This window comes from Spermophilus citellus, assembly GCF_964194105.1.
Source record: "Spermophilus citellus genome assembly, chromosome: 16".
Classification (NCBI taxonomy): Eukaryota; Metazoa; Chordata; class Mammalia; order Rodentia; family Sciuridae; genus Spermophilus; species Spermophilus citellus.
In genome coordinates this window covers 71,320,696-71,348,166 of record NC_138196.1, presented here as the reverse complement: position 1 = coordinate 71,348,166, position 27,471 = coordinate 71,320,696, and the positions used below count along the sequence as shown (strand labels likewise).

The 27,471-nt window shown below is 37.2% G+C and overlaps 1 protein-coding gene across 7 annotated transcripts in view; it reads left to right on the top strand.

Annotated features, from left to right (window-relative positions):
- The window catches only part of PSD3 (pleckstrin and Sec7 domain containing 3), a gene marked incomplete at its 3' end in the record, with an annotated part of 568,898 nt that overhangs the window by 341,693 nt on the left and 199,734 nt on the right, over nt 1-27,471 (top strand). For all 7 annotated transcript variants that reach the window (XM_081269548.1, XM_081269547.1, XM_081269545.1 and 4 more), the window contains one exon: nt 13,008-13,097. In XM_081269548.1, coding sequence (XP_081125674.1) covers nt 13,008-13,097 — 90 coding nt within the window. The remainder of the gene's footprint in view (nt 1-13,007; nt 13,098-27,471) is intronic.

The window sequence follows — 27,471 nt, the reverse complement described above, 5'->3', positions numbered from 1 at the left end:
CTTAGCATAATCTGCTCTAATGCCGTCCATTTCCCTGCAAATGCCATGATTTTGTTATTTTTTAGTGCTGAGTAATATTCCATTGTGTATATATGCCACATTTTTTAATCCATTCATCTATTGAAGGGCATCTAGGTTGGTTCCACAGTCTAGCTATTGTGAATTGTGCTGCTATGAATATTGATGAAGCTGTGTCCCTGTAGTATGCTCTTTTTAGGTCTTTTGGGAATAGTCTGAGAGGGGGAATAGCTGGGTCGAATGGTGGTTCCATTCCCAGCTTTCCGAGGAATCTCCATACTGATTTCCAAATTGGCTGCACCAATTTGCAGTCCCACCAGCAATGTACAAGTGTACCCTTTTCCCCACATCCTCGCCAGCACTTGTTGTTTGACTTCATAATGGCTGCCTTTCTTACTGGGGTGAGATGGTACCTTAGAGCGGTTTTAATTTGCATTTCTCTGATTGCTAGAGATGGTGAGCATTTTTTTTCATGTATTTGTTGATTGTATATCTTTTTATGAGAAGTAACTGTTCAGATCCTTGGCCCATTTGTTGATTGGGTTATGAGGGAAGGGGAGAAAAAAAAAACGAGAGAGAAATGAGTTATGGTAGATAGGGTAGAAAGAGGGGAGGGGAGGGGGGATAGGAAGGGGATAGGAAGGGCAGCAGAATACAACAGACACTAGTATGGCAGTACGTATAAACCTGGCTGTATAACCAATGTGATCCTGCAATCTGTACACGTGGGAATAATAAGAATTTATACCCCATTTGAAATAAATGTATGATATATGATATATCAAGATCAATGTAATGTTTTGAGCAACTAATAAATTTCTGATGTTTAAAAAAAATCTTACATGTTATCGGAAATGTTATGAATGAAAGGATTTGACATGTCGGAATAAATTTAAATTTACTTCACATCTTTTGTATTGACTGTAACTAGCTATCTCTCTTGTACTTTGAATGGTCAGGATTCAGCCACCCTGAAAGCATTAGTCCCTGAGCCTGAAGACGAGGGCCGGGGAGTAGGCAGGCCCTTATCAGCAGGGCTCACTCTCTCAGGGTGGGAAGCTTTAGACACAGACTGGAATTGCATGAATGGTAGATATGGGCATAGTTATGTGGCCAGTTTCACAACTAGGTCTCAAAAGAATGCCCAAGTCAGTGGCTAGCTACAATTGGGCCATGGTTAGAGGCAATAGCTAGACATAGTTTTAAATCAAACGTTCTAACAATCTACCATTCATCACTGTGACTTGATTTTTAGTAGCAGTTTCATCCAGCATCTGTGCTGTCCAGTATTGGCAAGAGCCAGCTCACCTTGTGCAGTGGGTACAAGAGGTAGAGGCTGGAGCAGTGCTTCTCTGCCTCTGGCCGGACCTCCTCCATAGGCTTTGTCCTTGGGATGCACAGGGTCTGCTGAATATCATCCTCTGTGGTCTTATTTATTATAGGGCAGGATCTTGCTGTTTTGGGGGGTTACAGGTTAAAGTATAAAACCATGGCTAATGTACCATACCAATATGAAGAAAAAAGGCGTCAAGGAATAGGTTTAAGTTTTTAATAGATTAATGTTAAAAGGTAGATGGAGTTCATTTTGAGAGAGATGATAGGAATTATTTCCTTTGCAGTCTGAGTTGGCTTTGTAGGAAACTAGAATTTTAAATGTTGGATAAATATTTGGTTTATTATCACTAGTGGAAAAGACTATTATGGAAAATATAACTAAAGCAATTTGATGCATTTACTTCCTTATATTGTGCTATTTTGTATTTCCATACTGAAAAGCACCACAAGCCTCCGTGAGGTAAATGACCCATATGCAGTTAATATCCTCACAAAGTCTCTTTATCTGGAATTACCATTACTGTAACTGGCATCTGCCTTAAGTGCATTTTGCCTGTTTCCTTCCCTCCAGTAGAGCTGTCCTCCCTGTGGATACTTCTTCCTGTCTATGCTCCTAACATGCCCCATCTTCTGCCATGAAGGCAGCCTTTGGCTTTCATTTGTCTCCCTGAGCTTTGCCCTGCAGAGGATTCCAGCCATTTTGTACTAGAATTGAACACAGCAACACTTCACCATAGAACTGCATCCCCACCTCTCTATTTTTTGAGAAGAGGTCTTGCTAAATTACCTAGACTGCCCTTGAATTAGCCATCCTCCTGCCTCAGTCTCCTGAGTTGCTGGGATTGTGAGCATGCATCAATAAGCCCCGCCTTGATCTCTTTTGAACCACACAGCCTCCTTCCCTTGGAGTCCTCCCCCAACCTCCATTGTACCCCACGTTCCTTTTTGCCCTTTTGGGGCTTCCCAATCACGATGGCTTCCATCAGATTCTCTCATTTTTGGAGCTTCTCACTGATAAAAGGTACATGGAAGACTGGGGACTAGATCTTGGAGTTGTTAAGGGTTTGTAGTAGGTGTCACAGTCGTTTTCACCGTTACTATTTCTGTCATCAGAATGAGTGTTTATGTGATAGTCTGATAACCTAATCATCAGCTGTGCAAATGCTTTTATATAGAAGAATATGATGATTTGAAAAATTTTAATTTTAAAACAACCTTTAGAGTGCAGTTCATGGTCATATTGGCAACTGCCTAGATTTTAATAGGAATCCTTGTTTAATTGTGCCAAGGCTTAATCATGCACTGGTCCATTTTGTTGGATTCTATCAAAAACTTTTCCCCTTCCTCCATTCCTCTCTTCATTGCCCCTACTCTTCTTCCTCCTTTCCTCCCTCCCTGTATCTTCCATCTATCCTTCTTCCTGTTATATTTGCTTTTTGAAAGGTTCCTACATGGGAATTACATCAGTGGGGTTCATTTAGGGGCCTCATGGTATCCCATTTGTGTTATTCCATCACTATATGTACCTTTTCCTTCTATCATTGCAAGCTTCTTCACATTTGCATAGTTCATTAGTAGGTGATAAAAGCAGGTTTAACTCAATATTACAGGCATTTTATTTCTCCCTTATTCCTGAAAATGATTTGTGGTGGGAGAAGGCATAAGGTTGAAGAGGGTGACTGAAAGATATCACTTTGAATACTATTTCTTGACTCAGTGCCTGTTTTACTATGGCAGTCAAAAGTAAAATTTAGCAAGTCTTTTTTTTTCAAATTTTAAAGGAAATACTTTCCATTAAGAACTTATAGAATCTACTCTTAGATCAAAGCTTGAAGTTTTCTAAGGGTATCTTTAATATTCTTAATTTTTTGAGAATCCCAAAAAGATTTTTTTGGTATAAATTGATAAAGTCCCATACTTATTAAATCACTAAAATCCATTAAATGAATAATATAGTTTTTATAATCAAGAATTATACTTTCCAAAGTAAAAAAATTTAGTGAAAATAATAGCATTTAAAATTTTTGTAAATCTTTTAAATATTTGACTAAGTAGAAGATAACTAGTCTCACATTTGCATTTCTGTTACAAAGTATCATGTACTTCCTATGAAACTGTATGCTTATGAAAGAATGAGGTTTGACCTCATGAACAAGTGGAATAAGATCCCTGAACAATACTTTGAGAATCACTATGCTGGGATAAAATTTCAATTCAATATATATACTGTATATGTATATACATTAATTTTATGTTGTATATTATAAATTATATATTAGTATCATGTAGTAAACATTTTATAATTGTTCACATATTTTACATATACTATATAATATACACATGTAATATACATTTATTTTTATCTTTTAAAATTATTTTTTGTATTATATAATTTATCATATCTCTGATTATATATAAGGGAGGGAGAAGCGGGGAATAGCATGGATGGTGAAAGGAGGCCCTCATCATTATACAAAATACATGTATGAAGATGTGAATTTGGTAATATACATTTTACATATACATGTGTGTGTTCATATATAATTGTTTTTGGTCTTTTTACCACTTCCAGTCCTTTTTCAATGACAATGTATTATAGGAGGGGAGATCCCACTGATGTTTCAAATATTCCTAAAAGTTGAACCCCAAACCACTTTAAATGAGTTCTGTGGTTGACATTTATGAAAAAACACTTAATATTGCTGCTTCCTGCTTTGAGATATTTCAAAGGACCCCACTTTGCCCAGTATTCATGCATATAAAAATGTGGACACCTGAGGGCAGCATAACATAATCGCACTTACTGGATAGAGAAGCATAGAAAACAAAAGCAAACGGAGCTTTGAACAGAGCTGCACAACTGAAGTAATTACCACACCAGTAGTATGCTTTTTCATCATTACTGTAACATGTTGGAGGAGGTGGAATTGCGATGTGGGAGGGTATGCCTGCTGTGTTTTTAATATCCCAAGATTTATGAAGCCAAATTTTACCAATGGATGATGAGAGCTTTGAGTTTCTCCGAAAGCATATTTTCCAGATCCTGCACTCTGAAAAATAAAGAATTATAGGATCATTCTGCAACCTCTAAGTCATTGATAAATCTGGTCCACCTTGCTAGAGAAAGTTGGCCCTGTTGGCAGCTCCCCCTAGGACCCACCAGGTTTGAGTTAGGCCTTGGTCAGAGCTTTGTAGAAGGTTCCATTTCCTCACTGGTCAGGGAAGCCATGCTCACGGCCAAGACTTGATCACACTTACGCTGAATTGTAGACTGGAGCTTGTATGGTTTCTGGGTGTCCCTGCTAAGAATGAAAGTCTCCAGTGTTCCCTCTGACTGCCCACAACAGCTGGGAGTGAGTTCTTTAGTAGGGTGGGAAAATGCTTTAACAAAGGAAAAAAAACCTGAAATTAAGAGATAAAACAGGATGCCTAATCTATTGGTATGTTCTCTCATGTTGTCCTCAATAGCAATGCTACTTCCTTCCAATTTTCTTTTAGACAAGGTTGGGCAAAGTATGGCTCATAGGTAAAATGGAGGTGAAGCCTGTTTTTGTAAATAGATTTATTAGAACAAAGTTCTAATAAACTTAACATTGTTTACATCTTCACACTAACACCAGTGCTGAATAATTGTAACAGACCTTGCGTTTTGCAAAGCCTAAGTTATTAACTGTATGGTGCTTTACAGAAATTCATAGAATTTATCTGTTTTAGACTTTTGCCTGTGATAATGTCTACAATTTGGATACTCTCTCCCCAAAACACAGGTTGAGGGTAATCTCTTTACCTAAAATTCTAGCTCAAAATTTCTTAAAAATTTATTCAAATAACCCATTACATGCCGTTGTCTCACTTATGAAACACCTGAAAAACTTAAGGAACAAATACTCCTCTTATGTTAATTTTGAAATAAATATTTGTTTTGAAAGTATAGTTCTTTTGAGAAAAACAATAGGTGAATAATTAGTGACAATATTCATTAGTAGTATTATAATTTACATAATCTCCAGATTATGATTTCCAACCCATTTTAACGCACGTATGTCTATTTCCTTGAAATATTCACAGAATTGCTGGGTATGGTGGTGCACACCTGTAATCTCAGTGGCTTGGGAGACTGAGGCAAGAGGACAGTAGGTTTGAAGCCAGCCTCAGCAGCTTGATCTTAAGCAACTTAGTGAGACTCTGTCTCAAAGTGAAAAATAAAAAGGACTGGGGAAGTGGCCCAGTGGTTAAGCATCCCTGGGTTCAATCCCCAGTATCCCCCCCTCCCCCAAATATTCACAGAATTGAAAACTTGGGATTTAGTGGGTTAAGTTGTTTCAGAATTTCATCAAAGAATTTCTCTCCAAAAGCCATTTGATATATCTTTTAGAGAAAACAGCTCCTTTAAAAGAATATTTGAAAACAACAGCATGATCAAAATTGAGAACAGCCTTCAATTTATCAAGGCATGTGAATTTCCAGGAATTGGGTTTTTTGACTTTTTGACTAATATTATTTAAAGATGATACCTTGATTAGTCAAGTATTCAAGATTTGGACTTGTCAGTTAATTTGAGGTTTCAAATGGAATTGGCACTTTTGGGGTTCTCCATTTTGCATCTGTTTTTAAGTTTGATTAAGATGCCGCCTCTTGGACTGGGGATGGGGCTCAAGCGATAGCGCGCTCGCCTGGCATGCGTGCGGCCCGGGTTTGATCCTCAGCACCACATACAAAGATGTTGTGTCTGCCGAAAACCAAAAAATAAATATTAAAATTAAAATCAATCTCTCTCTCTCCAAAAAAAAAAAAAAAAGATGCTGCTGCCTTTTTTTCAGTGTTCTAGAGAGTCATGGTCAGTAGCATCTCAGATTGGATTGGAAACATAGCATTGATTTTTATGGTACCATTTCTATGCCTCTCAGTATACCAGGAGGCCTTTTCAAATCTCTAAGCTTGTTGTGTGAATAGTCTAACCAAATGCCAACGTACTGATCTTTTCAAAGAATAAACCTCTGGGTGCAGATTTTTCTCTGCTTTCCTATTCTTTAATTTCTATAATTTCCTTGAGTTTCACTGGGTTGATTTTGGTCTTTATTTTTCTCAGTTAGTTAGATTGACTTGAGAATTTTATTTTTTAGTATAGTCTATAGATAAAGCTAATTCTAATCACTGATTTTGTATGTCAAGGATTCTTAGGCACCAGAGAAGCTCATACATTGTCATGTGTATTTATTCGTTTGTTTATCTGTATCTTTTGTAATATCCTTTTAAAGAAGGGAGTAAATATTACTGTTACCTTGAATTCTGTGAGCCGTCCTAATAAATTAATTGAACCCAGGGAGCGGGTAATCAGAATCCCTGTGTATACATAATCAGAAGTATAGATGACAACTATTCGTGATTGGCATCTGAAGTGAGGGGCTCTTGTGATACCGAGAGCTTAACCTGTGGGATCTCACCCTATCAGCAGTTAGTGTCAGAATTGAATTTGAATGATAGGATAGCTAGCTAGTGTCTTCTGGAGACCTGGTGGTTTGTGGGGAAAAACCTCATACATTTTAGTGACCAGAGTAAAAGACTTAAGTGCTGAGTTATGTGTGTGAGTATGGGGAATGTTTGTTTTCCCTCAAAGCCTATAAGACAGATGTGAAATACATGAAGAAAAATCAACAGAATTGAAGGGAGAAATACATTCAATAATCATTCATGGGGTGGGGATGTAGCTCAGTGCCTAGGTCCTGGGTTCAATTCCCTGCACTGCAAAAAACAAAAACCAATGATCACAATATCGACAAGGAAATAGAAGATTTGAACACCATAAACCAACTAGATCTGATAGAAATTGCTCGACTCTTCACCCAACGAGGGAGAGTGTTCTTTGAAGTATTCATGGATATTCTCAAAGATAGGTCTAGAAAGTCTCAAATCCAAAAGGATTAAAATATATGAAGTCTGTTCTCTATGTGCAATGGAAAGAAATTAAAAACAAAAGGAAATTTGTGGAAGTTAAACAGTATACTCTTAAATAATGGGTCAAAGAAATTTTACAATGCAAATAAAAAATTTTGAAATGAAAACACACTGATCGGATGCAGCTGAAGCAATGGTAAATAGCAAATTTGTTACTGTAAGTGCCTATGCTAAAAAAAGAATGCATCCAAATTGGTCTAACCAACAGAGAAATAAAGACCCAAATCAACCCAGTGAAATTCAAGGAAGTTAGAGTGGAAATAAATGAAACAAAAGAGGAAAGCCGAGAAAATGCACCCAGAGGTTTATTCTTTGAAAAGATCAATAACGATGACATTTGGTTAAACCGATCACACATAAGACTCGAATTATTAAAATCAGTATTATAAGAAGAGGGGACATTATTATTGATCTTGTAGAAGTAAAAGACTTCTAAGCGCATAGTGGCAACAATTGTGTCATCAAAACAAAGCAAGGTGAAACAATTTTTTATAAAAGATGGAAACTGACGAAACCGAAGAAACAGAATTTGAACTGTTAACATGTTGTAATTAATAATGAAAACACTTCCCACAAAGTAAAACCCAAGATCAGATGGCTTCACTTGTGTACTATACCACACATTTAAAGAGGTTTTACCTTCAGTTCTTTACAAACTCTTCAGAAAGTGTAAAGGGAACATTTCCCAAATCATTCTGTGAGGACAGTATTACTCTAATACCAAAACCAGACAGATGATCATGAGAAAACACGAATATTCTATGTAAAAATTAAAAAGCAAACATAATCCAATCTATAAAAGGATTATATATGGACATAATTCAGAGATCATTTGGTTCCAGACCACCATAATAGAGCTAGTGTGGCAGTAAATTGAGTCAGATTTTTTTGTTTCCCATGCATACGAAAGTTCTGTTTATACTGCAAGTATGTAATAGCATTATATCAGATTTTATTAATAAAATCATAGATGCTTTGCTTAGTGTTTTTAAGAACACTAAAAAGGCTAATGGCTGTTTGAGCCATCAGCAGGTCAAACTCCTTTTGCTGGTGGAAAGGTTTGCCTCCTGTTGATAGCTGCTGGCTGGTTAGGGTGGTGGTTGCTGAAGGAGGAGATGGCTGTGACAATGTAAGAACAATGAAGTTTGTTGCACTGATTCACTCTTCCTCTCTGTAGCATCTGACCTTTCAGAATTGGACCTAGTCCTCTCAAACCCTGCTGTTTCTTTATCAGTTGGTTTTATATAATATTCTAAATCTTTTATCTCAGCAGTGTTTACAACATCTTCATGGGAAGTAGATTTCATCTCAAGAAACCACTTTCTTTGCTCACTCATAAGCTAGATGAAGTGGACATTCGCCTAAGAAGAAACTCCTTTTAAACTTTTTTCCTAAGACTAGAGCGATCCAGGCCCATCTTAACTTCTAACTCCAGTTCTCTTGTTGTACAAACACCTCTGTCATTTTCCCCTCTACTGACGTCCTCAACTTCTCAGGCACCTTCATGGGGGCTGAGATCAACCTCTTCCAACTCTCGTTAGTGTTGAGATTTTGACCTGCTTCTGTGAATCACAAATGTTCTTAATGGCAACTGGCATGATGAACCCTTTCCAGGAAGGATTTTTTTCCCCCAGAAATCCATCTGAGGAATCAGTATTTTAGCGCATTCTTTTTCTCCTTATATTTGTATTCTCAGTCTGCTTTTATCTAAATGTGCACTCTTGTGTATTCTGCTTTTATGTTTGAAGTCGTTTATGATCATTATTCAATTCACATTTTTTTTTTGATTTTTTTTATTGGTTGTTCACAACATTACAAAGCTCTTGACATATCATATTTCATACATTAGATTGAAGTGGGTTATGAACTCCCAATTTTTACCCCAAATGCAGATTGCAGAATCATGTCGGTTACAATAAATGGAAACAAAGGTTTTTTAAATACAATTTCAAATGTTAAAAACATTTTTTTCTACAATAATTTGTATTTAATAATTGTTATTAATGCACACTTGGTTAAAAACTAGATAATGTTATTAGTATTTGAATTTCTTAAATCATATTAAAATATTTTGGGTGATTAACGGATGATTAAGGGAGGTTCTTTTTTAATTTTGTTACAAGCAAAGCATTGGAAAAGAATTTGCTGCATAGTGATTGTTCATTCATCTTCTGAAATCCTTGGATTATATCCAAAAAGGCCTTTCCAAGTCATATCAAAATGACTTGATTATACTTATTACTTTTTACCTTGAGGCATTTTGGTTGACCTAATACATTTTAAAAGGATCAAAAAAATTGAGTTTGTTTTTTTTTCCAATATATCATTGCACAACATTTTTTTTTCATTAAAGTTTCTGAGATTTAAATCCTCATCAAAACTTTGGAACTGTAGATTTAATTTATGGAAAATCTCTACCAAATTAGTTCTTTGGCAAAACCAGATCTCCATCTCAAATCATTCATTCCATCTTTTCAAATGAAGTCTTTACCTTCCTTGCTGATGGAAGAGGCACTTTTTTTATTCTTTTTTTTATTATTAGTTGTTCAAAACATTACAAAGCTCTTGACATATCATATTTCATACATTTGATTCAAGCAGATTATGAACTCCCATTTTTACCCCGTATACAGATTCACTTCGGTTCCACATCCACTTTTTTACATACTGCCATACTAGTGTCTGTTGTATTCTGCTGCCCTTCCTATCTCTACTATCCCCCCTCCCCTCCCTTCCCCTCCCCTCCCATCTTCTCTCTCTACCCCATTTACTGTAATTCATTTCTCTCTCTCGATTTTTTCCCTTTTCCCCTCACTTCCTCTTATATGTAGTTTTGTATAACAATGAGGGTCTCCTTCCTTTACCATGCAATTTCCCTTCTCTCTCTTTCCCTCCCCCCTCTCGACCCTGTTTAATGGTGATCTTCTCATGCTCTTCCTCCCTATTCTGTTCTTAGTTGCTCTCCTTATAATAAAGACGACATTTGGCATTTGTTTTTTAGGGATTGGCTAGCTTCACTTAGAACAATCTGCTCTAGTGCCATCCATTTCCCTGCAAATTCCATGATTTTGTCATTTTTTAGTGCAGAGTAATACTCCATTGTGTATAAATGCCACATTTTTTTTTATCCATTCATCTATTGAAGGGCATCTAGGTTGGTTCCACAGTCTAGCTATTGTGAATTGTGCTGCTGTGAATGCCGATGTAGCAGTATACCTATAGTACACTCTTTTAAGGTCTTCAGGGAATAGTCTGAGAAGGGCAATAGCTGGATCAAATGGTGGTTCCATTCCCAGCTTTCCCAGGAATCTCCATACTGCTTTCCAAATTGGCCACACCAATTTGCAGCCCCACCAGCAATGTACAAGTGTACCCTTTTCCCCACATCCTCGCCAGCACTTGTTGTTTGACTTCATAATGGCTGCCAATCTTACTGGAGTGAGATGGTATCTTAGGGTGGTTTTGATTTGCATTTCTCTGACTGCTAGAGATGGTGAGCATTTTTTCATGTAATTGTTGATTGATTATATGTCCTCCTCTGAGAAGTGTCTGTTCAGGTCCTTGGCCCATTTGTTGATTGGGTTATTTGTTATCTTATTGCTTAATTTTTTGAGTTCTTTGTATACTCTGGATATTAGGGCTCTATCTGAAGTGTGAGGAGTATAAATTTGTTCCCAAGATGGCAATACCAGATTTTAAACTATACGACAGAGCAGTAGTAACAAAAACAGTATGGTACTGGTACCAAAACAGGCGGGTGGACCAATGGTACAGAGTAGAGGACACAGAGACTAATCCACAAAGTTACAACTATCTTATATTTGATAAAGGGGCTAAAAGCATGCAATGGAGGAAGGAGAGCATCTTCAACAAATGGTGCTGGGAAAACTGGAAATCCATATGCAACAAAATGAAACTGAATCCCCTTCTCTCGCCATGCACAAAAGTTAACTCAAAATGGATCAAGGAGCTTGATATCAAATCAGAGACTCTGCGTCTGATAGAAGAAAAAGTTGGCTCCGATCTACATACTGTGGGGTCCGGCTCCAAATTCCTTAATAGGACACCCATAGCACAAGAGTTAATAACAAGAATCAACAAATGGGACTTTCTTAAACTAAAGAGTTAATTTTCTCAGCAAGAGAAACAATAAGAGAGGTAAATAGGGAGCCTACATCAAGAGGCACGTTTTTAACAACACAAAAGTCTTAGCACTTTTCACACAGTGTTTAGAAAGCTTGGTTGGGCTGAGGAGTTCTAAGAGTTGGGAGAAAGGCAGTTGTGAAAGGGAAGGTTTCCCTTTCAAGGCAGCCCCTCTTGAGCACATCTCTTTTAAAGTCTTTATCTCCAAGAATATGCTGCCTGGGTGGTTGTTGAAGTTGGATGTTTGTGTGCTGGGGTTTGAATGTAGGGACACTTTACCAATGAGTTACATCCCCCAGCACCCCCTCCCTTTTTTAAAAAAAATTCTGCCCTACTCTTCATCATTTATGAATGAATAAAATAGCCTTGGAAAGTAAACCTATTTGTGAGGATATGCTATACAGGGATGTGAATGTGTTAGAGATTTTGTTAATGTGGACCACATTTTGCTAGAGTTGCTGTGCCTATGCCTCTTGTACATCCCTCTCCTGCATGTGACACATTTCTCTTGCTGTCCAGGTTGAACTAATGTGTCCTTCATGACTGGCAGCTTCTACTGGTTGATTTGGCTTAATTAGCTTAGGAAATAAAGCTCTGACACCAGTTTTATTAGTTTTCCTTGTCATTGTGTTTGTCTTGTCTTTGTAGTTTAGATTTTCTAACTATATTTTGTTCATGAATATGATTTTCTTTCATTAAACTCTATTATCTTTAAGTCAAGTTGGAAGTATGCTGGGGCACAATTCTCTATGGGTCACTCACTTTTTGGAACATCTTATGGACAGATGATTTGTTTTATTTTTTCAAGGTTGTTTCTTTAGTGAGTAGCTTATAAGGATATAATAATTTCAGAGTAGTGGTCAGGTTGGCTTACCGTCTTGAAAGATAGAGCTGGTGCCTCCATCTAGAGTGAAGGGGTAGCATACTTATTGTCCATTATCAAATATTTCAGTTCCTGGAGCTTAGGGTTTGTCTTTTATAGTGAGGTCTTTTGCATGTGCAGATAGCATTTGACTCTATTCAAGTTGCTCGAGAATTAGGGCACAGGGAACCAGATCAAGAAAATGCTAATATTCTGGCTACTCCTATTACAAATATAAATATTGTGTCTCACCCAGGAGTCATTTCCCCTGCCAGCATCCATGACAAGCTAACCTGTTAGCTAGAAAGTGAGGATCTCAGATCCTTCACAGTTTTTGACAATATTTGGAAATACAAGTAACTATCGGAATTTAGCTCAGAAATGTCATTTTTTTCTACATTTTTAAATTAAAACCTACATTATTATGAGTGTAGTATAGGTTCTTGAAGGTTTTTTTTTTTCCTGAGTTAAAATGAGGGCTTGACATAATTTTCTTTGACATGCTTAATGACAGTTTTAGAAGCATAATAGGCCATATTTTTCCTTGCGTATTAAAACTGTATAATATGTATATATACATGTATTAGTATGTATATATATTTGTTTTTGAAAACCAAATCAATTGCTTTTTAATTACTTAAGCATTAATCTTAATTCCATAAATGTCATGATATATTATTTGCCTCTATTCCAGAATATTGGAAAGAAGATGACATGCCAAGAGTTCATTACAAACCTCCAAGGGATAAATGAAGGTGTTGAATTCTCCAAGGATCTGCTAAAAGTAAGTATGGGACTGTTTTGTTTTTAGATTATGCTTATGTTTATATTTACTGCTTATTTTCTGTTCCAAAACAGGCTAAGGATCACTTAAGAATTTTGCTTTATGCTTTTGATTTTATTGGTGATGTTTCTATTGGGCCTTGGCCTTCATGCTTCAGGCTATAGAGTACTCTTAAATGGATAATCCTAAAGATCCACATTTTAATCATATACTGAAATAATAAGTAGATTTGGAATAGTTGGTAATACAAAAAGTTAGTGGACAGTTTTTGTTTGATTTATTTGTAAGCATGCTTTCAGAACTTAAAGGTCAGGAAGGCATGTTCACTATGGAAACAGAAAAGCTCTTATAAGATAATAATGCAAGCAGTTCTGACAGTGTTCAGCCTGTAGTCTCAGAGCCACTCAGGTTGTCTCTGGAAATAGATTAAATTAAATTTTGATAATTGTAGAATGCCGAAATTATTTGTAATCGGCTTTATTATTGCTAACAATCAGCAAGTTTTTCATAGATTGCTTTAAAGGAGAAAACACAATCAACTTTAAAATTCATGCATTCTTCAGCATTATAAATAAGATGTGCATTTGATCAAATATATAATAGTGATTGATAATGAATATGAATATTTTAAAAGTTGTAGGTAAGATGTGAATGTTGAGTATGTGGTTTTTATAGATGTCTATTTGATTCTAGCCTTTTTAAAACAGTACACACATAAATTTCAAATGGGCTTGGAAAATAAAAGGTGCAGAATTGTGATGTGATAAATAGGCTGTGAAGTTACACAGTGTTAACAAGTCTTTTTCATTCTAGTGTATTAGCAAGGAAAGTAATGGAGTCTCTATGAGATAGAGGATTTGTGAGGCTTTTATCAACTTATGTCAGAAATGAAAATTGACAGGAAAGCTTTTAGATTTTAGTGGTAGACTTAGGGTAACCTGCTGACTATAGATAAATTATCGGGTAGCTTTAGAGCATGTTTGGTGCTGTCCAAAGCCAAGTATAGTTAATGTACAGTTCTGTGGCTACTGTTCACCTTGGGTAAACATATGTCCTGTGATTTGTCCTGCCAAGTTTTTGCCCAAAGATGTGGTGTTGTACAATTGAGATTGTTTTTAAACCCCAGGGTAAAGATATGTACTATACTTTACTGTGGGAGCATGACAGCCTAGTGACATTGGAAATGATAGTGGCATTTGGTGGGGAAATTGTCAAATGAAGTATTGATTCCCTTTCAGGAGCAAACCTCTGCCATTTACCCACTCAAGATGAGGATTTTTGCCTTTTAGTAGGAATGGTTTTTTACTGTGAATTCAGTCAAGAAAATGTTTCCTTTAAACCATTTTTTCTTTTTGTTTCACTATGTGGAATGTGATTTATTTCCCTTCTCCTCCCTCTGTTCTTCCTTTCTCTTTATTTCTATTGTTTCCCTTCTTTCTTGCTCTTTTTTTTTGTCCATTTTTCCCTTTCTCTTCCACTTCCCTTCCCCCTTCCCCTTTGGGTGGGTTGTCTCTGAATTGGCTGCTAAGATGAATTATTGGATGAAATTTGTTTGAATTTGGGACAGTATGTTTACATGCCAAATAGCTGCATACAGAAACCTGCATAGAGAAACGCAGGCATTTGGTATCACCTTCCAGGTTTCTGAGTAACCTCTTTCTCTCTTCCTGCACACCTTTCCTAACCTACAAAATTAAAGGCATGCATGAGTTCAGATATTTTAAATGAGAAGGAGGAAGACTTTTACTACATTTCTTCATAAAAATAGATAACTACTACTAGATTCAATATCAGAAAATGCTTGTTTCCATTGATTAAATGGAGGTTGTTATTGTTACTTAATGACCTTATTGCTTTTAGATTTCTTTGGATCAAAGGTTGCATTTGGTGGTGGGGGGAGACTTTCTCCCTTAAAATGGATAGTCATTCCAAATTAACATAAAAGCATGAACACTATTGTTTTGTCTTAATTGAAATAGTTAAGTATATGGGCCATAACATATTTAAATGTATGAGAAATGGAAAATTTGCCTTAAACCTTTAATTTGGAGAATTTAGTTAAGTTTTGCCTTACTACATTGAAAAAGAGAGATGACACATGGAGCCTGTTTTACAGGTTACAAGCTACTGCATTTTCTGTTGTTGACATAAATAACTTGAACATATTTGAGGGCTTTGGCAAAAAAGAACTTTTCTCCCTAAATTGCTTTAAGTATAAGTTCTGTCTACAATCCAAAGTGAAATTAAGTTGGATACCAAAAGAAAATCAGTGACAGAATGTCATTGATATTCCTCAAAGCAGAAGGCTGGGAAGAGGTGACATTGGCGAGGGCCTTTGATATGGAGGTGGAAGACACCTTTTTTATGTAAGTCATTCTTTTTCATCTCTTGCCTCCTGCCACCATAAACATTCTGTTGTGACCATAGGAGCCTCTGTCTATCTGCCTCCAAGTTGTGGAGGTCTCAGGGAAGCCCCAATCCAGCAGAGCCTGCAGCAAGATTGGGTGGCAGAGCCCAGTGTGATCACTCAGTCCTGACCCATCTCAGCAGTTGGACGTGGTTCACCTTCAAGCATCATTGGGGCAAGGAGGATGAGAAAAGGGAGGTTCTGCATAGATTTAATAAAACATTCCTGAGACTCTTGGAAATAGTAAAACTATTAAAGACATGACTACAGAGGGATGAGAATGTAAAATATGGGCCACCTCTGAATTGGAGGCTGAATTTCAAGAGAGACAACATAGTATGAAAGAGATGATGGGCTTGAGAATTATCCTGACTCGGCTCCCCCTTAATAGCTGAGGACGGTAGGCAAGTTTATTTAAATTCTCTCTCCCTCTCTTCTCATCTGTGAAATGAGAGGTTTTATTAGTTTCCCACCTTATTTATTTAATAATTAGTTAAATTTATATATGTATAAAAATTTGTATAAAGCCTTTAGAGTCTTAGCATGTAGTTATGCTATATGTCAGCTATTTTATTTTTAATACTTTGTTCATCACTTAGCTCCAAGTGGGCTGGAATGGGACCCTGCCACAGTCTGGCTGGGCACAGAATCACGAGCCACTCAAGCAGGAACAAAACTTTATTTTTGAAAATGCCTCCAATACCCCGTACACGTCTGGGAAGAAAACCGGTCCACCCACGCGGTTGTTCTATGGGAACCCCAGAACAACTTCCTGCCCTGGAATTCCCTCCTACTGTACTTCCCCAACCAATGGGAACTTTCCAGGAATCCCGTAGCAGGCCGAGGTGACCAGCAGGAGTCCAATATCCATATGAATGCAAATCTTAACATAATCATATCATCTCAATGGCTAGCTGGCATCACCTTACAACCAAAAGTGCCATGCATCATATTACTTGGCTGTGGCTCTTAGCAGGACCCCCCATTCCTTCTTGCAGTATTTGGACTTAAGGTTGCATTCAGTTCTTAGGGACAAGTGAGATTAGTGCCACTAGACAAGACTTATACTCAATGTCCCTTTTTAGCATTCTGCTTTCTTTGTATACCTATTCTCTGTTCTTTGACAAGCACCATCTGTGACATTTATCTGAAAATGAACCTTGGTTAACCCTATATTTTCCTTACCTTGCCAGTAGTCTTCCTCCTAAGCCTTTCCCTCTCCTTTGATATTACAACAATGGAGGTACCTGGACTGGTCCTGGAGTCTTGAAGAATCTGAGGAAGAAAACTAGTTCTTATCCTTTTGAGACCCTGAGATATTCCTGGAATGATAACAGAGCATATCTCTATTCAGACCATTCATAAATGATCCGAAGTAACTCAAAATCCTAGGGAGAAAGAAGGGTTGCTAGGTCTCCTTGCTGCCTTGTGTCTTTTCCATTTGGAGAGCATAAGGTTTGAAAGGTCAGGACCAGGAATTGTTGGTACTGCTCAGAGCAATTCATTTAGATTCTTTGATGTTAGCCTGGGGATTCTTGGTCCAATCTCATCAGGGGTTGATACCAAGGAACTGGGAGGTATAGGTTTTCCATCATGTGCATGTTGTGAAGCTTGTTACACTGTGGGATAGTTTTTTTGAACATTCACAGTAGCCTGGGCATGGAATCAACCTAAAGGCCCACCAGTGGATGAATATATAAAGTAAGTGTAGTGTATATGCACACTGGAATATTTGCTATTCAGTCTTTTAAAAACAGAGATCCTGTCATTCATGACAATGTGCATATGCCTAGGGACATTGTACTAAGTGTCAGAAGCCAGGCACAGAAAGATAAATACTGCATGATCTGACTTATATGTGGAATTTGAAAGAGTTGAACTCACAGAATCAAAGAATACAAGGGAGGTTACCAGTGATTGGGGATTGTGGAAGGGGAGATGTTGTTAAAAAAGGACAAAGTTCAATTAGTTGGTATGAATAAAATTTGGGAGATCTGTTGTATGTCTGGCATGGTGAGTATTATATACTTGAAAAGTGCTACCAGTAGATTTTATATGTTCTCATCACATGTTGATCAGCTTGATTCAATCATTCCCCATAATATATGTATACAATCAAAACATCACATTTTATGCAACTTTTTATCAGATAAACATTTAAAAAAAATTTTTTTACGTGATGCTCAAAACATAGCACTTTGCTCTTTTGCCTTCCCATTCCCTAAATTTTATTTCTTCTGAATTTCACAGGAAAGCCACAGTTGTTTTTTCAACTTTCATTTCTAACTCCGGTGGTTGTCTCTTATTACATACAGGGTGGACAATGGACTTTGATGGCTTTCAGTTATTTGAATATTTAGAGGTGAAATGTGCATTTTAAAAATGTTTATGTGGCAGAAGGGAAGAAACGATGGGAAATAAGAGGAAAAGAGATACTGAGCAATGGCATAGATACGTGGGGTAGAAGGGCATCTATTGGTTTCACAGTAATATGTTGAGGATACATCTAGACTGAAGATTTTGACAGTGAATCATGAAGCCATAATTATTTTCTATCTCAACTTTTCTATTTTCACCTGCCATTTAATGTTCCAATAATGTTATCTTTAATATTTTTGTCAGTTAAATCTTTTCTTCCTTCCCCTTTCCTCCCCCTCCATTCCTCCCTTTCACTCCCTATCCCCCTTCCCTCCTTCACTGAGTAGCAATTGAATTTAGTAGCTCCCAAAGGGACATAGAAAAGGAATTAGTTGAAACAATCTCTTTGTTAACTTTTAAAAATAATTTTTAATTTTTAAAAATGATTGATACAGGGGGATGGAAAAAAGAAAACAAAATACCCAAGACTTTTCAGAATTTTTCTAACAAAGAATTACAAAACAAAACTAAGCGCAGTTTGCAGAGGGTTTAAAACCATACATCCTCCTAAATGTGCCTAAATACAAATAGGTGTAAAAGGCAGTGTTGCTAGAAATCATTAAACAAGTAAGTAAATTTTAACTAATCAATATGATACTTGTGATAGCTAGCTTTTTTTTCCTGTGGCCAACATACCTGACAAAAATAACTTAAAAGAGAAAAGATTTGTTTTGACTCATGGTTTAAGAGTTCAGTCCTTGTTGGTTGACTTGTGTAGTTTCCCATGGCTTCCAGGAGTCTGTTCAGCTATCAGTGAATTAATGCACCAATGAGATGAGAGACCTCAGGGATACAATTGTTTCCTGAAAACTCTGCATCTGAATATTGCTATCTTGGGGACCAAGCCTTCAGCACATGAGTCTTTGGGTGACACTTTGTGTCCAAACCATAGCAATATCCTTTAATATAATTGTTGCAGTGAAGGATTTGACTTGAGTATTCTTTAGAATTTTTTTTTTTATTGTAGAAATGACTTGTTTCTTTTTCCTTTACTTGGAAATATATTAACTTTGAAATTAGCTTACATTGCCTTAAGGCACGGACAAAAGTTATTTTATTCTCTAATTTGTAATTAATAGTGGTGTGTGTGTATGTGCGTGTACACGCACGTTAGGAAGTGCTAATTAAATAGAAAAGATGTGAATCAAAATCAGTATAGTAGGCCTCTCGGTATTCAAATGTTTCATCATTAATGGGATGATAAATAACACTGTGAATTAAATTATTACATGTATTTTATTGGTTAGAATCCCATTGAAAGTTCTCACTTAAATTTGTTTTCCCTTACTTTCTCAAAGGACAGAATTTTTGGTAAGATTCTTTAAAAAGAAGACTCCAAAAATATATATGCTATCTGCATCCATTCTTTATCTTTGAAATTAAATGTCTACATAACGGATAGTGCTATGTTTTATTTTAACTGTGATTTTCGTTTTCTTTATTTTTCTTTTTTTGGTATTCTGAAGGAAAAATAGTTTGTGAAAATAGTGGAAAAATTAGCCAGAAAGGTAGCATTTAAACATCCTTGGAAGGTCAGCAAAGAAAAATGTTTTAAATAAAATGAATCTTGTTGGACAAGGAAGAAACCTAATAAGGAAATATAAAGTCATACTTTACAGGTTCAAAATCATTAGGCTTTATAATCTGTTGTAACTGTATTAAGCTATATGCAACAACAAAAAATCAATCATCCATTATAAATATTTAGAGGTCAGCAACTTTTTTTTATAAGTTTAAACTTTGAAAAGGACCTGTTTACACAGAAAGACAGCAAGAACTATAGGACTCTCCCACAAAAGAGAGAGCAGAGCCAGCCCAGCTCACTCCCCAAGTACCATCTGCCCCTCTGTTTGACTTTCAGCCAGGTAGAAGATTGAAAATGTAGCACTGACAATTGCCCTACTTTTCCATGTTTTATACCCAAAGCTTGACCTGAAGCAGCATGAGGCTTGCTTTTCTCCTTCTCTCCTCACCTCCTCTATATTTCTGCTGTCCCCTTTAATCTTAGCTTTGATGATTATCAATGAGCCAGAAGTATAACTGAATAAGGTCAGATTTTATTAATCTTACTATTTGGGATATTATATTATTGTTTTACAAATGGTAGCATTGGCAGAAACAATGTAAAGATGCAAGGAGTCTATTATTGCTTAACCACTGCATTTGATTCTATGATCCTATCAAATTTTGAATGAAAAAATAATTAATGGGTCCGTTTTAAAGAAACAAAATAACAAATGGAGCAACTTCAACCAGAGGGTTAGGCATCATATTAAAATGACCTTAATGAAATTTTATTACTCTTATTTTATCCAAGTACCGAATAGCATGAAAAATAGCTCAGGTGTTAACTATGTAGCAGCATTAAAAAATAATTGTATGTTAAGAAAAAGCAATGCTAGTTCTGATAATTCAAAGCTGAAAAGTGACACAAATCTATCATTCAGGTGTTGTAGAGAATTGTTTGAAGGAGGAGTGGAAGTGGAAGAGATAGTAAAGTGCCAATTGTCTGTGCAAGAAGGGGTGGTGGCTTGGATGGGATTGGTGACAGTATTGAGGGAAATGTATTAAGTACTGATTTATTTCAAGCTGCTCATTAGAGCTTCTGTTTCTAATTTCTTTCTCAGATTGCCCCTTTGTCCTTTCAGTTTTACTTACCATCTAACCTGCATGGAGAAGAAGAGAAAGAAAAGAGAAAAACTTGAATTCTGTCTTCCCCATTACTGCTGCTTGATCTGCTAGGTTGCATAACAGTGGGGGCTTTGTAGCAGTGTGACATGAACAGTGGTAGATCTGGAGAGCAAGCCCAGCACTTTGCCTGGGCCAGGCAACTCAGCTCTTCCATGCATAAGATGTGGTAACAACACTTTCCTCCAAGCACAGTTGGGGAACTAAATGACATGAGGTGTATTTAGTGCTAGCATTGGGTGCTAGGTGCATTGTGCTCAACTAGAATGAAGTAGGTTTTGTGACAATATTACGGAAGTCTCCAGGCCCTCCGCCTGAGTGTTTCTAGTGGATGTCACTAGGGATAAAACCTCAGGGTGATCATTTCATGCCTTAGTTTCTTCATTTGTAAAATAAGATATCTGGCCTGCACCCACAGTTTTCAGTTTAGGTTTATGGAGCTCCCTGGGTCCACTGTTCACCTTCTTCCTTCCACCCTTTCCACCGAGTCTAAAACTGCTTGTTCTGTTTTCCTGTTGTGCTGAAACTTCCTCATGTAATGTCTTTGGAGCAAAATGATGTTTGGCAACAAAAGAAGTTGGAAAGCTCTGTAGGTGATCTTTAAAGGATCATTTCAATCTAAAGCACTGGGAATATTCTTTATTAATTTGTAAACTCAAATTATATCTTTTAAGTTTGACCCTTCCTATTTATTTATTGGTTTAGAAAAGAAGCATGTACTAACAGTGAAACTAGCAAATGTTCATATTTAAATCCCAGAATATTGCTTTTGTTGTGTAGCAGCATTCTCAGAAGATTATTTATTCCCAAAGGACTCGATTGAGAGGAAGAAGCAGGCCTCAGTCTGAAACAAGTCTAAACTTTTTATAAATGAAAAGCCTGAAGTGAATTTTCAAAAATACTTGATCTGAGTTATATTCGGAGTATGTAGTTGAAAATAGGAACTTATGGGTGGTATTTAAGTGTAGCTATAAAAAGAGCATCAACTGTTGCCTAGAGTAGGTGAGCTCTCTCCAGAGAAGGTCATGGAAACCTGGTAGCAACAGTATCCATGGAGGAAAGGGCTCGGATGCTTATCCTAGTGTAAGCAGGAGAGCCTTTGAAGAGAAAAGCTATGTTAGCAAGCTTTATAAGAGGAAAGCTTTAAAGGTTCTGGCTTAAAATATGGACTCTTGCTGTCTTTTTTTCAGGAAAGCAAATCAAGCTGAGTTATGTGATAAAAGGCACATGGCGCGGTTCTGCCTCTGCCTTCCCCATGGAGGTCTGGAAGCGTGCTCTTGCTTTCAGGCATGCGATCATCACCGGCAGAATAATGATGCTGCCTTTGCTGTGGTTTAGACCTTGAATGAAAAATGGTGACGATAATGAGGGTAATACTTTGAAGTAGCTGAAGATCCACAAATCATGTTCGTGCTTAAAAAAACCCCCCAAAACCAGAAATCTCTCCAAAGAAGTCTGTTAGAACGTTTTGACAGAACAGATGCTGCTTAAAGAGTACAAACAGATTTTTAACCAAAAAGAAAAAAAGGAAAAAAGTTTGAGTGGGGGTGGTAGTAATCGTTAAGGGTACTGTAATGGAATATTAATGATTCCCAGACAGATTCTATTTTTAATGTCATCATGAAGAAGTGCTACAGGATTGCATATTCAGATGAATCCGTAGAATTTTGAATGTTTGTATGTTTGGAGTTTTTAAATAGCACAATCCATCACAATTGGTACTGCTATGGCTAAAGCATGAAGGGAGTATAATTGGTACAATTTTAACTGGTTACATAGTGACTTTAAACTATCTTCTTTTTTCGCTCATGATGTGCTAGAGGGGACTGGGAGTTTCCTTAGGAGTGATGTTCTTTCAACAGGTCTGGGATCCAAGGGTTACTGGGCTATCATGGCAGTTATGTTGTCCTAAATGTGGATTCTATTAAGGAACAGAGGAACATTTTTAACTTGAAGTGTTTGTAGCTGGTAGCTGTATAGCTAAAGTATCTCATAAAGGAAGACACACAGTGTGTTTTGTGATTGTAGTTATACTTCACTATGTAAAGATCAGTTGTGTGAAAATGACTCAAAAAGGTGAAAATGAGCAAAAAGCAAAATAAAAGTGAAATAAAAATAAATAGCTAGAATAGGTGGCTGTTAGAGTATGTGTCATTAACCTCACATTTTAACTTAGACCCTCATTTAGTGCCTTATTTAATAATAATCATGTTTTTTGTTTGTTTGTTTGTTTTTTGCCTTCATCTCTTCCTTGGCATATTGTAAACTATGCATGTGTAGACACAGGTCAGTGTCAGTATCATGCAGCAGCTGTTTGACACTGGGGATGGGACAGGGCACTAGGCTCTGGCTGTCTTGCAGCCAGCTCTTCATTGACAGCCACTCCAATGAATTTTTCTTTCTTCCATTTTTTTTTTTCCTTTGTATGGGGGATTGATAAATCACTGAGCAACAACATCCTCAGCCCTTTAATTTTTACTTTGACACAGGGCCTTCCTAAATTGCTGAGGCTGACTTTGAGCTTATGATCCTCCTGCCCCATCCTCCTGAGTTGCTGGGATTACGGGCATGTATCACTATGCCCCGCTTCAGTTAATTTTTCTAAAACAAAACACAGGCATTTAGGTTGTTTCAACTTGAAGCTGTTTTGAAGAAAGTTATTTTCTCAGTTTGACCATGAGTTAGATGGATGAAGTTGCAGGCATTGTTGTTAGGTATGTGTTGGTAGCAGAAGTCATTTGATAATGAGGGGAAGAGAAAATAAACCTAAAGGGTAGGAGGTCTTTAAATGGAACAGCTGGAGCTATTTTGAGGCCAGGTGAGCAAGCCTAGAGTCCTAGTCCTCGGCTTCTCAGAGCTGCTGCATTACAGCTCAGCAGGGCAATGCAAGGTCTCAGTGAGTCATCAGAAATGTTACATTATGTTTACTTAGTTTGATTAAGGAGACAGGCAGTGTGAAAGAGATTTGGAGAGATTGCCAACAAAACTATTTTATACAGACTTTGGCATTTAAAGAAATTAGCTTCAATCAGAAAATACACTAATTAGAATAGTTCATTTCTCTACCCCAAACCATTCTTGAACTCCATTCTCTGTCAGTGTTAAGTTTCTACTGTTATTACACTCCACCCTCTCCATCTGTGTATTCAACTAACCATGGATTAAAAATACCTGGGGAAAAAATTGCATGCATACTAAGTATGTATAGACTTTTTCCTTATTACCAAAACAATACAGCATAACAGTTATTTACATTGTATTAGGTATTGTAAGCCATCTAGAGAGGATTGAAAGTAAGCAAAGTTATGCATTAAATTATAGGCAAATACTATACCTTTGTATCTATAGGACCTGAGCATCCTCAGATTTTGGTATCCATGAGAGTGGGGATTGGTTCCTGGAACCAATACCCAGTGGATTCCAAGGATTGGTTGCATTTTAAAGTTTTCATTTGATTTAGTTGTTTACGCTGCCCTCAAATTTTTTATAGATAACAGCATATTTCATTTTCCTGAAATATTGTTCACTTAGGAACACCCAAAGCCATATTTATCCACACTTTATGTGAAATTATTTGGGGGATAATGCAGATACATGAACCTTCCCCTTCACAGCATACCATCTTATATCTGGTTGGAGGCATATGTATCTGCAGTTCTCCCGCATCACCTCCCAGATGAACCATTGAAAACAGTGCTGTGACCTTCACACTTTTTCCCCTGTAAAATGAAAGATGTCCATTTGTACACCATTGGAAAATTCAGTTCAGTACGTGCTTTTACGGAAAATCACTTTCTAAGTCATGAAGTCACTTAATTCTAGGTATGGGTAAGTTGTTACTTTTCTCATTTTCTTTCTTTTACTCCCAGAAACATAAATCAAAGGTAAATCTGTATACCCAAGTTACATTGAAGAGTTACTTGCATTTCAGGTTGTTAGTCATGGGTTATGGCTTAGGCAAAAAAGAAATCTTTGAATAGCGTTATGGATTTTGAGACCATATTAATTTTGATTAGATGATGTTTCCTGTCACTTGTGTGAGATCTCCTTGCCTCTGTTCATGAAGGACAGACTGTGTCTTGTTGGTCATAGCACCCCTTGAATCTATTATAGTTTATAGGACAAATGAGATGTTCAATAAATATTTGTTTAGGAATCAATTGTGTCATAAACACCGCAGCAGTGATTCTAACCATGAATAGCATATGGGAGCATTGTGTGAATAGTGAGACATTCTGTATGCAAAACTGAGTGTGTGTGTGTGTGTATCTAGATTTATCTGTTTTAAAGAGAGAAGATCCATATCTTTAATCAGATTTCTGAGTGATCTTTGTTTCCCCAGTTATTAAGAGCCATAGATTGGACTTTTCCAGAGTGCAGACTTGTGCAATATTGTTTTGATTAAAACAAAGAAAACTTAGGAGAAAGGGTTATTCTTCAAAGCACACTGCTTACTCATGGAGGCCCTTCGGTGTGCCGAGTTCAAGGGCAGGCAGCAGGGCCAGTCCTCACATAGCTCAGAATTTGGTAGAGAATATATATTGGATGATTACACTCATTATGAAATACTTTCCTCAAAATTATGTGCTAAATGTTTTTAGGTTTAGAAGGCATACTCAATAGATTTGCCGTGTGTTGGCAAAAGTCAGATGAAATTTACTAGGATTCATGAGTTCTTGCTTTGGTAAAAGCTGGGCTAAATGTACTGGGTGAAGCAAAAGTGAGTAAGATGTGAGTCTTGCCCTGAAGTATTTTTTAATCTATAATTGTAGTTTTCAATTCTGGCTTTACGTTAAAATCATTTTGGGCAAGGGGAGATAAATAGGTAAAATGTTTTTACTCACATGGAAAATTATTAAAATGGTATATTTTGGAGAAAGATCTGGCCTTTTCTTGCAAAACTAAACATGCCCTGTGATTCCAGCAATTGAAGAGAAATGAAAACATATCTTACTGGAACAATCATAGCAGCTTTATTCTTTATATCCTCAAATTGAAAACAACTGAGATTCTCAACAGCAGGTGATTAGAGAAAGGTGGTATGGTGTATCATGCAGGAGATGCCTACTCAACAGTGAAAAGGAATCAGTAGCTAATAACACGTCATAGGGAAAGCAGCCTTATACAGTGAATTTGTTATATGAAGTGTGAGGGTGCAAAACTAATATATGGTGGGGAAAAGATCAAAACAGTCATTTACTCTGGGGATGTGAGGATGGGCATCTCCTGCGAATGGGCATGCAGGACCTCTCTGGTGATGCTAATGTTCATAAGTGGGAGGGGAAATATCACTGGGGAGATACGAACAAAAGCTTGATGTCTTCTGTCTTCTCACCCTTCGCTTTTACCAATTTGTGATCTGCAGGAATGCAGCCTATAGGTATTTTTAAAAGTTCCTCAAGTATTCTGATGGTCTAATGAGATTTGAACTATTAAGTAGTATTATTAGTTCATTGGTTTTGTATTGCTATGATAACAAATTACCCCAAATTTAGTGGTGGCTTGAAACACCAAGGAGTTATTGTCTCATCATTCTGTAGGTATGAGGTTTGGCTTGGCTTGGCTTGGCTTGGCTTGGCTGGCTTTTCTGTTCGAGGTTTCACAGCCTTGACTTAGGCTTAGGCAGGGCTGTATTTCTTTGGGAAGATTCTGAACGCGATCCATTACCAAGTGCATGCAAGCTGTTTGCAGAATTCTGTTTCATTTGATCATAGGGCAGAGGTCCCCCTTTTCTCGGTGGTCATTGGCCCAGGGGTCCTTCTCAGCTTCTGGAGATGGGCTCTGGTCCTCTTCTTCTGTCTTAGAAGCCAGCAATGGTGAACTGTCTGATGACTCCCGCCCCTTCCTGCCTCACTGCTCTCCTGGTCTTCTCTTGTGTGTGTAGCATATACCAAGTGACTGTTCTGCCTTCCTCTTTGGCTTTGAAGGGTGTATAGAGTTGCTTACGTGGATCTTACCTGGTTAATTGAGGGTGACCACCCTGTACTAAGGTTAGCTGATTTCCAACCTAATTCCATTTGCCAAGTTCCCTCCTAGCAGTAAAGAGGTAAACATTTGATTAAATAATCTTGGAGGCCAGCATCTGTAGATCTGCACATAGTATAGAATTACATGTGAAATGCAGAGAGCTTTCAGAATAAAGAGAAATGTCTTCTAATTGGGGAGGTCTGGGAAAACCACCTTCAAGATGGCCACGTTCCCATGTCTTTAAAGTCAGTTCTGATGGATATGCTGTGGCACCAGAATGGGAGAGATTTGGGTGTGGAGGTGACAGTTTAAATGTCATTGAGGATAGAGAAAGGGTGACAGTGTGTGATGTACTGAGAACATCCCTTACCCATGAGCACACTCCTTGTGTTAATTATTATTTACAGGCCATGGTAGCATAAAGTCAGACTTACCTAACATTAAAGTAGAAAAATAGGAATGTCAAAAAGTATATGATCATTCCATGAGCAAAAGTACCATTTTTAAAGGACTGGGGCAGTTTTATGATGTGACATTTTTGTGTGTGTGCCTTCTCCTGGACCGTTAGAACTGAGTAGAATTACATGTGAAAATCTAAAAGCTATTTCCATATTTTTAAGTTTCTCAAAATTCCAAATTTATAGATAAAAATCAGGAAATGTGGACTTACATAAAATATACTCCTCTTTATATTGCCCCCTGGGAGTGGTCTCTGACCGCCGTCTAGTGGACTTTGCTGCTTTGGAAGGTGTAATAACATGGGGACAGACCTAGCTCATGTGGGGAGCTGCAGAGGTCATGTGGCTTCTCTCTGGTGTCTGCAAATTGTAGCCATATCACCATTGATTTTTATAGAAATTCCACATCAAGGAAGAACCTTTTTATTAGCATTAC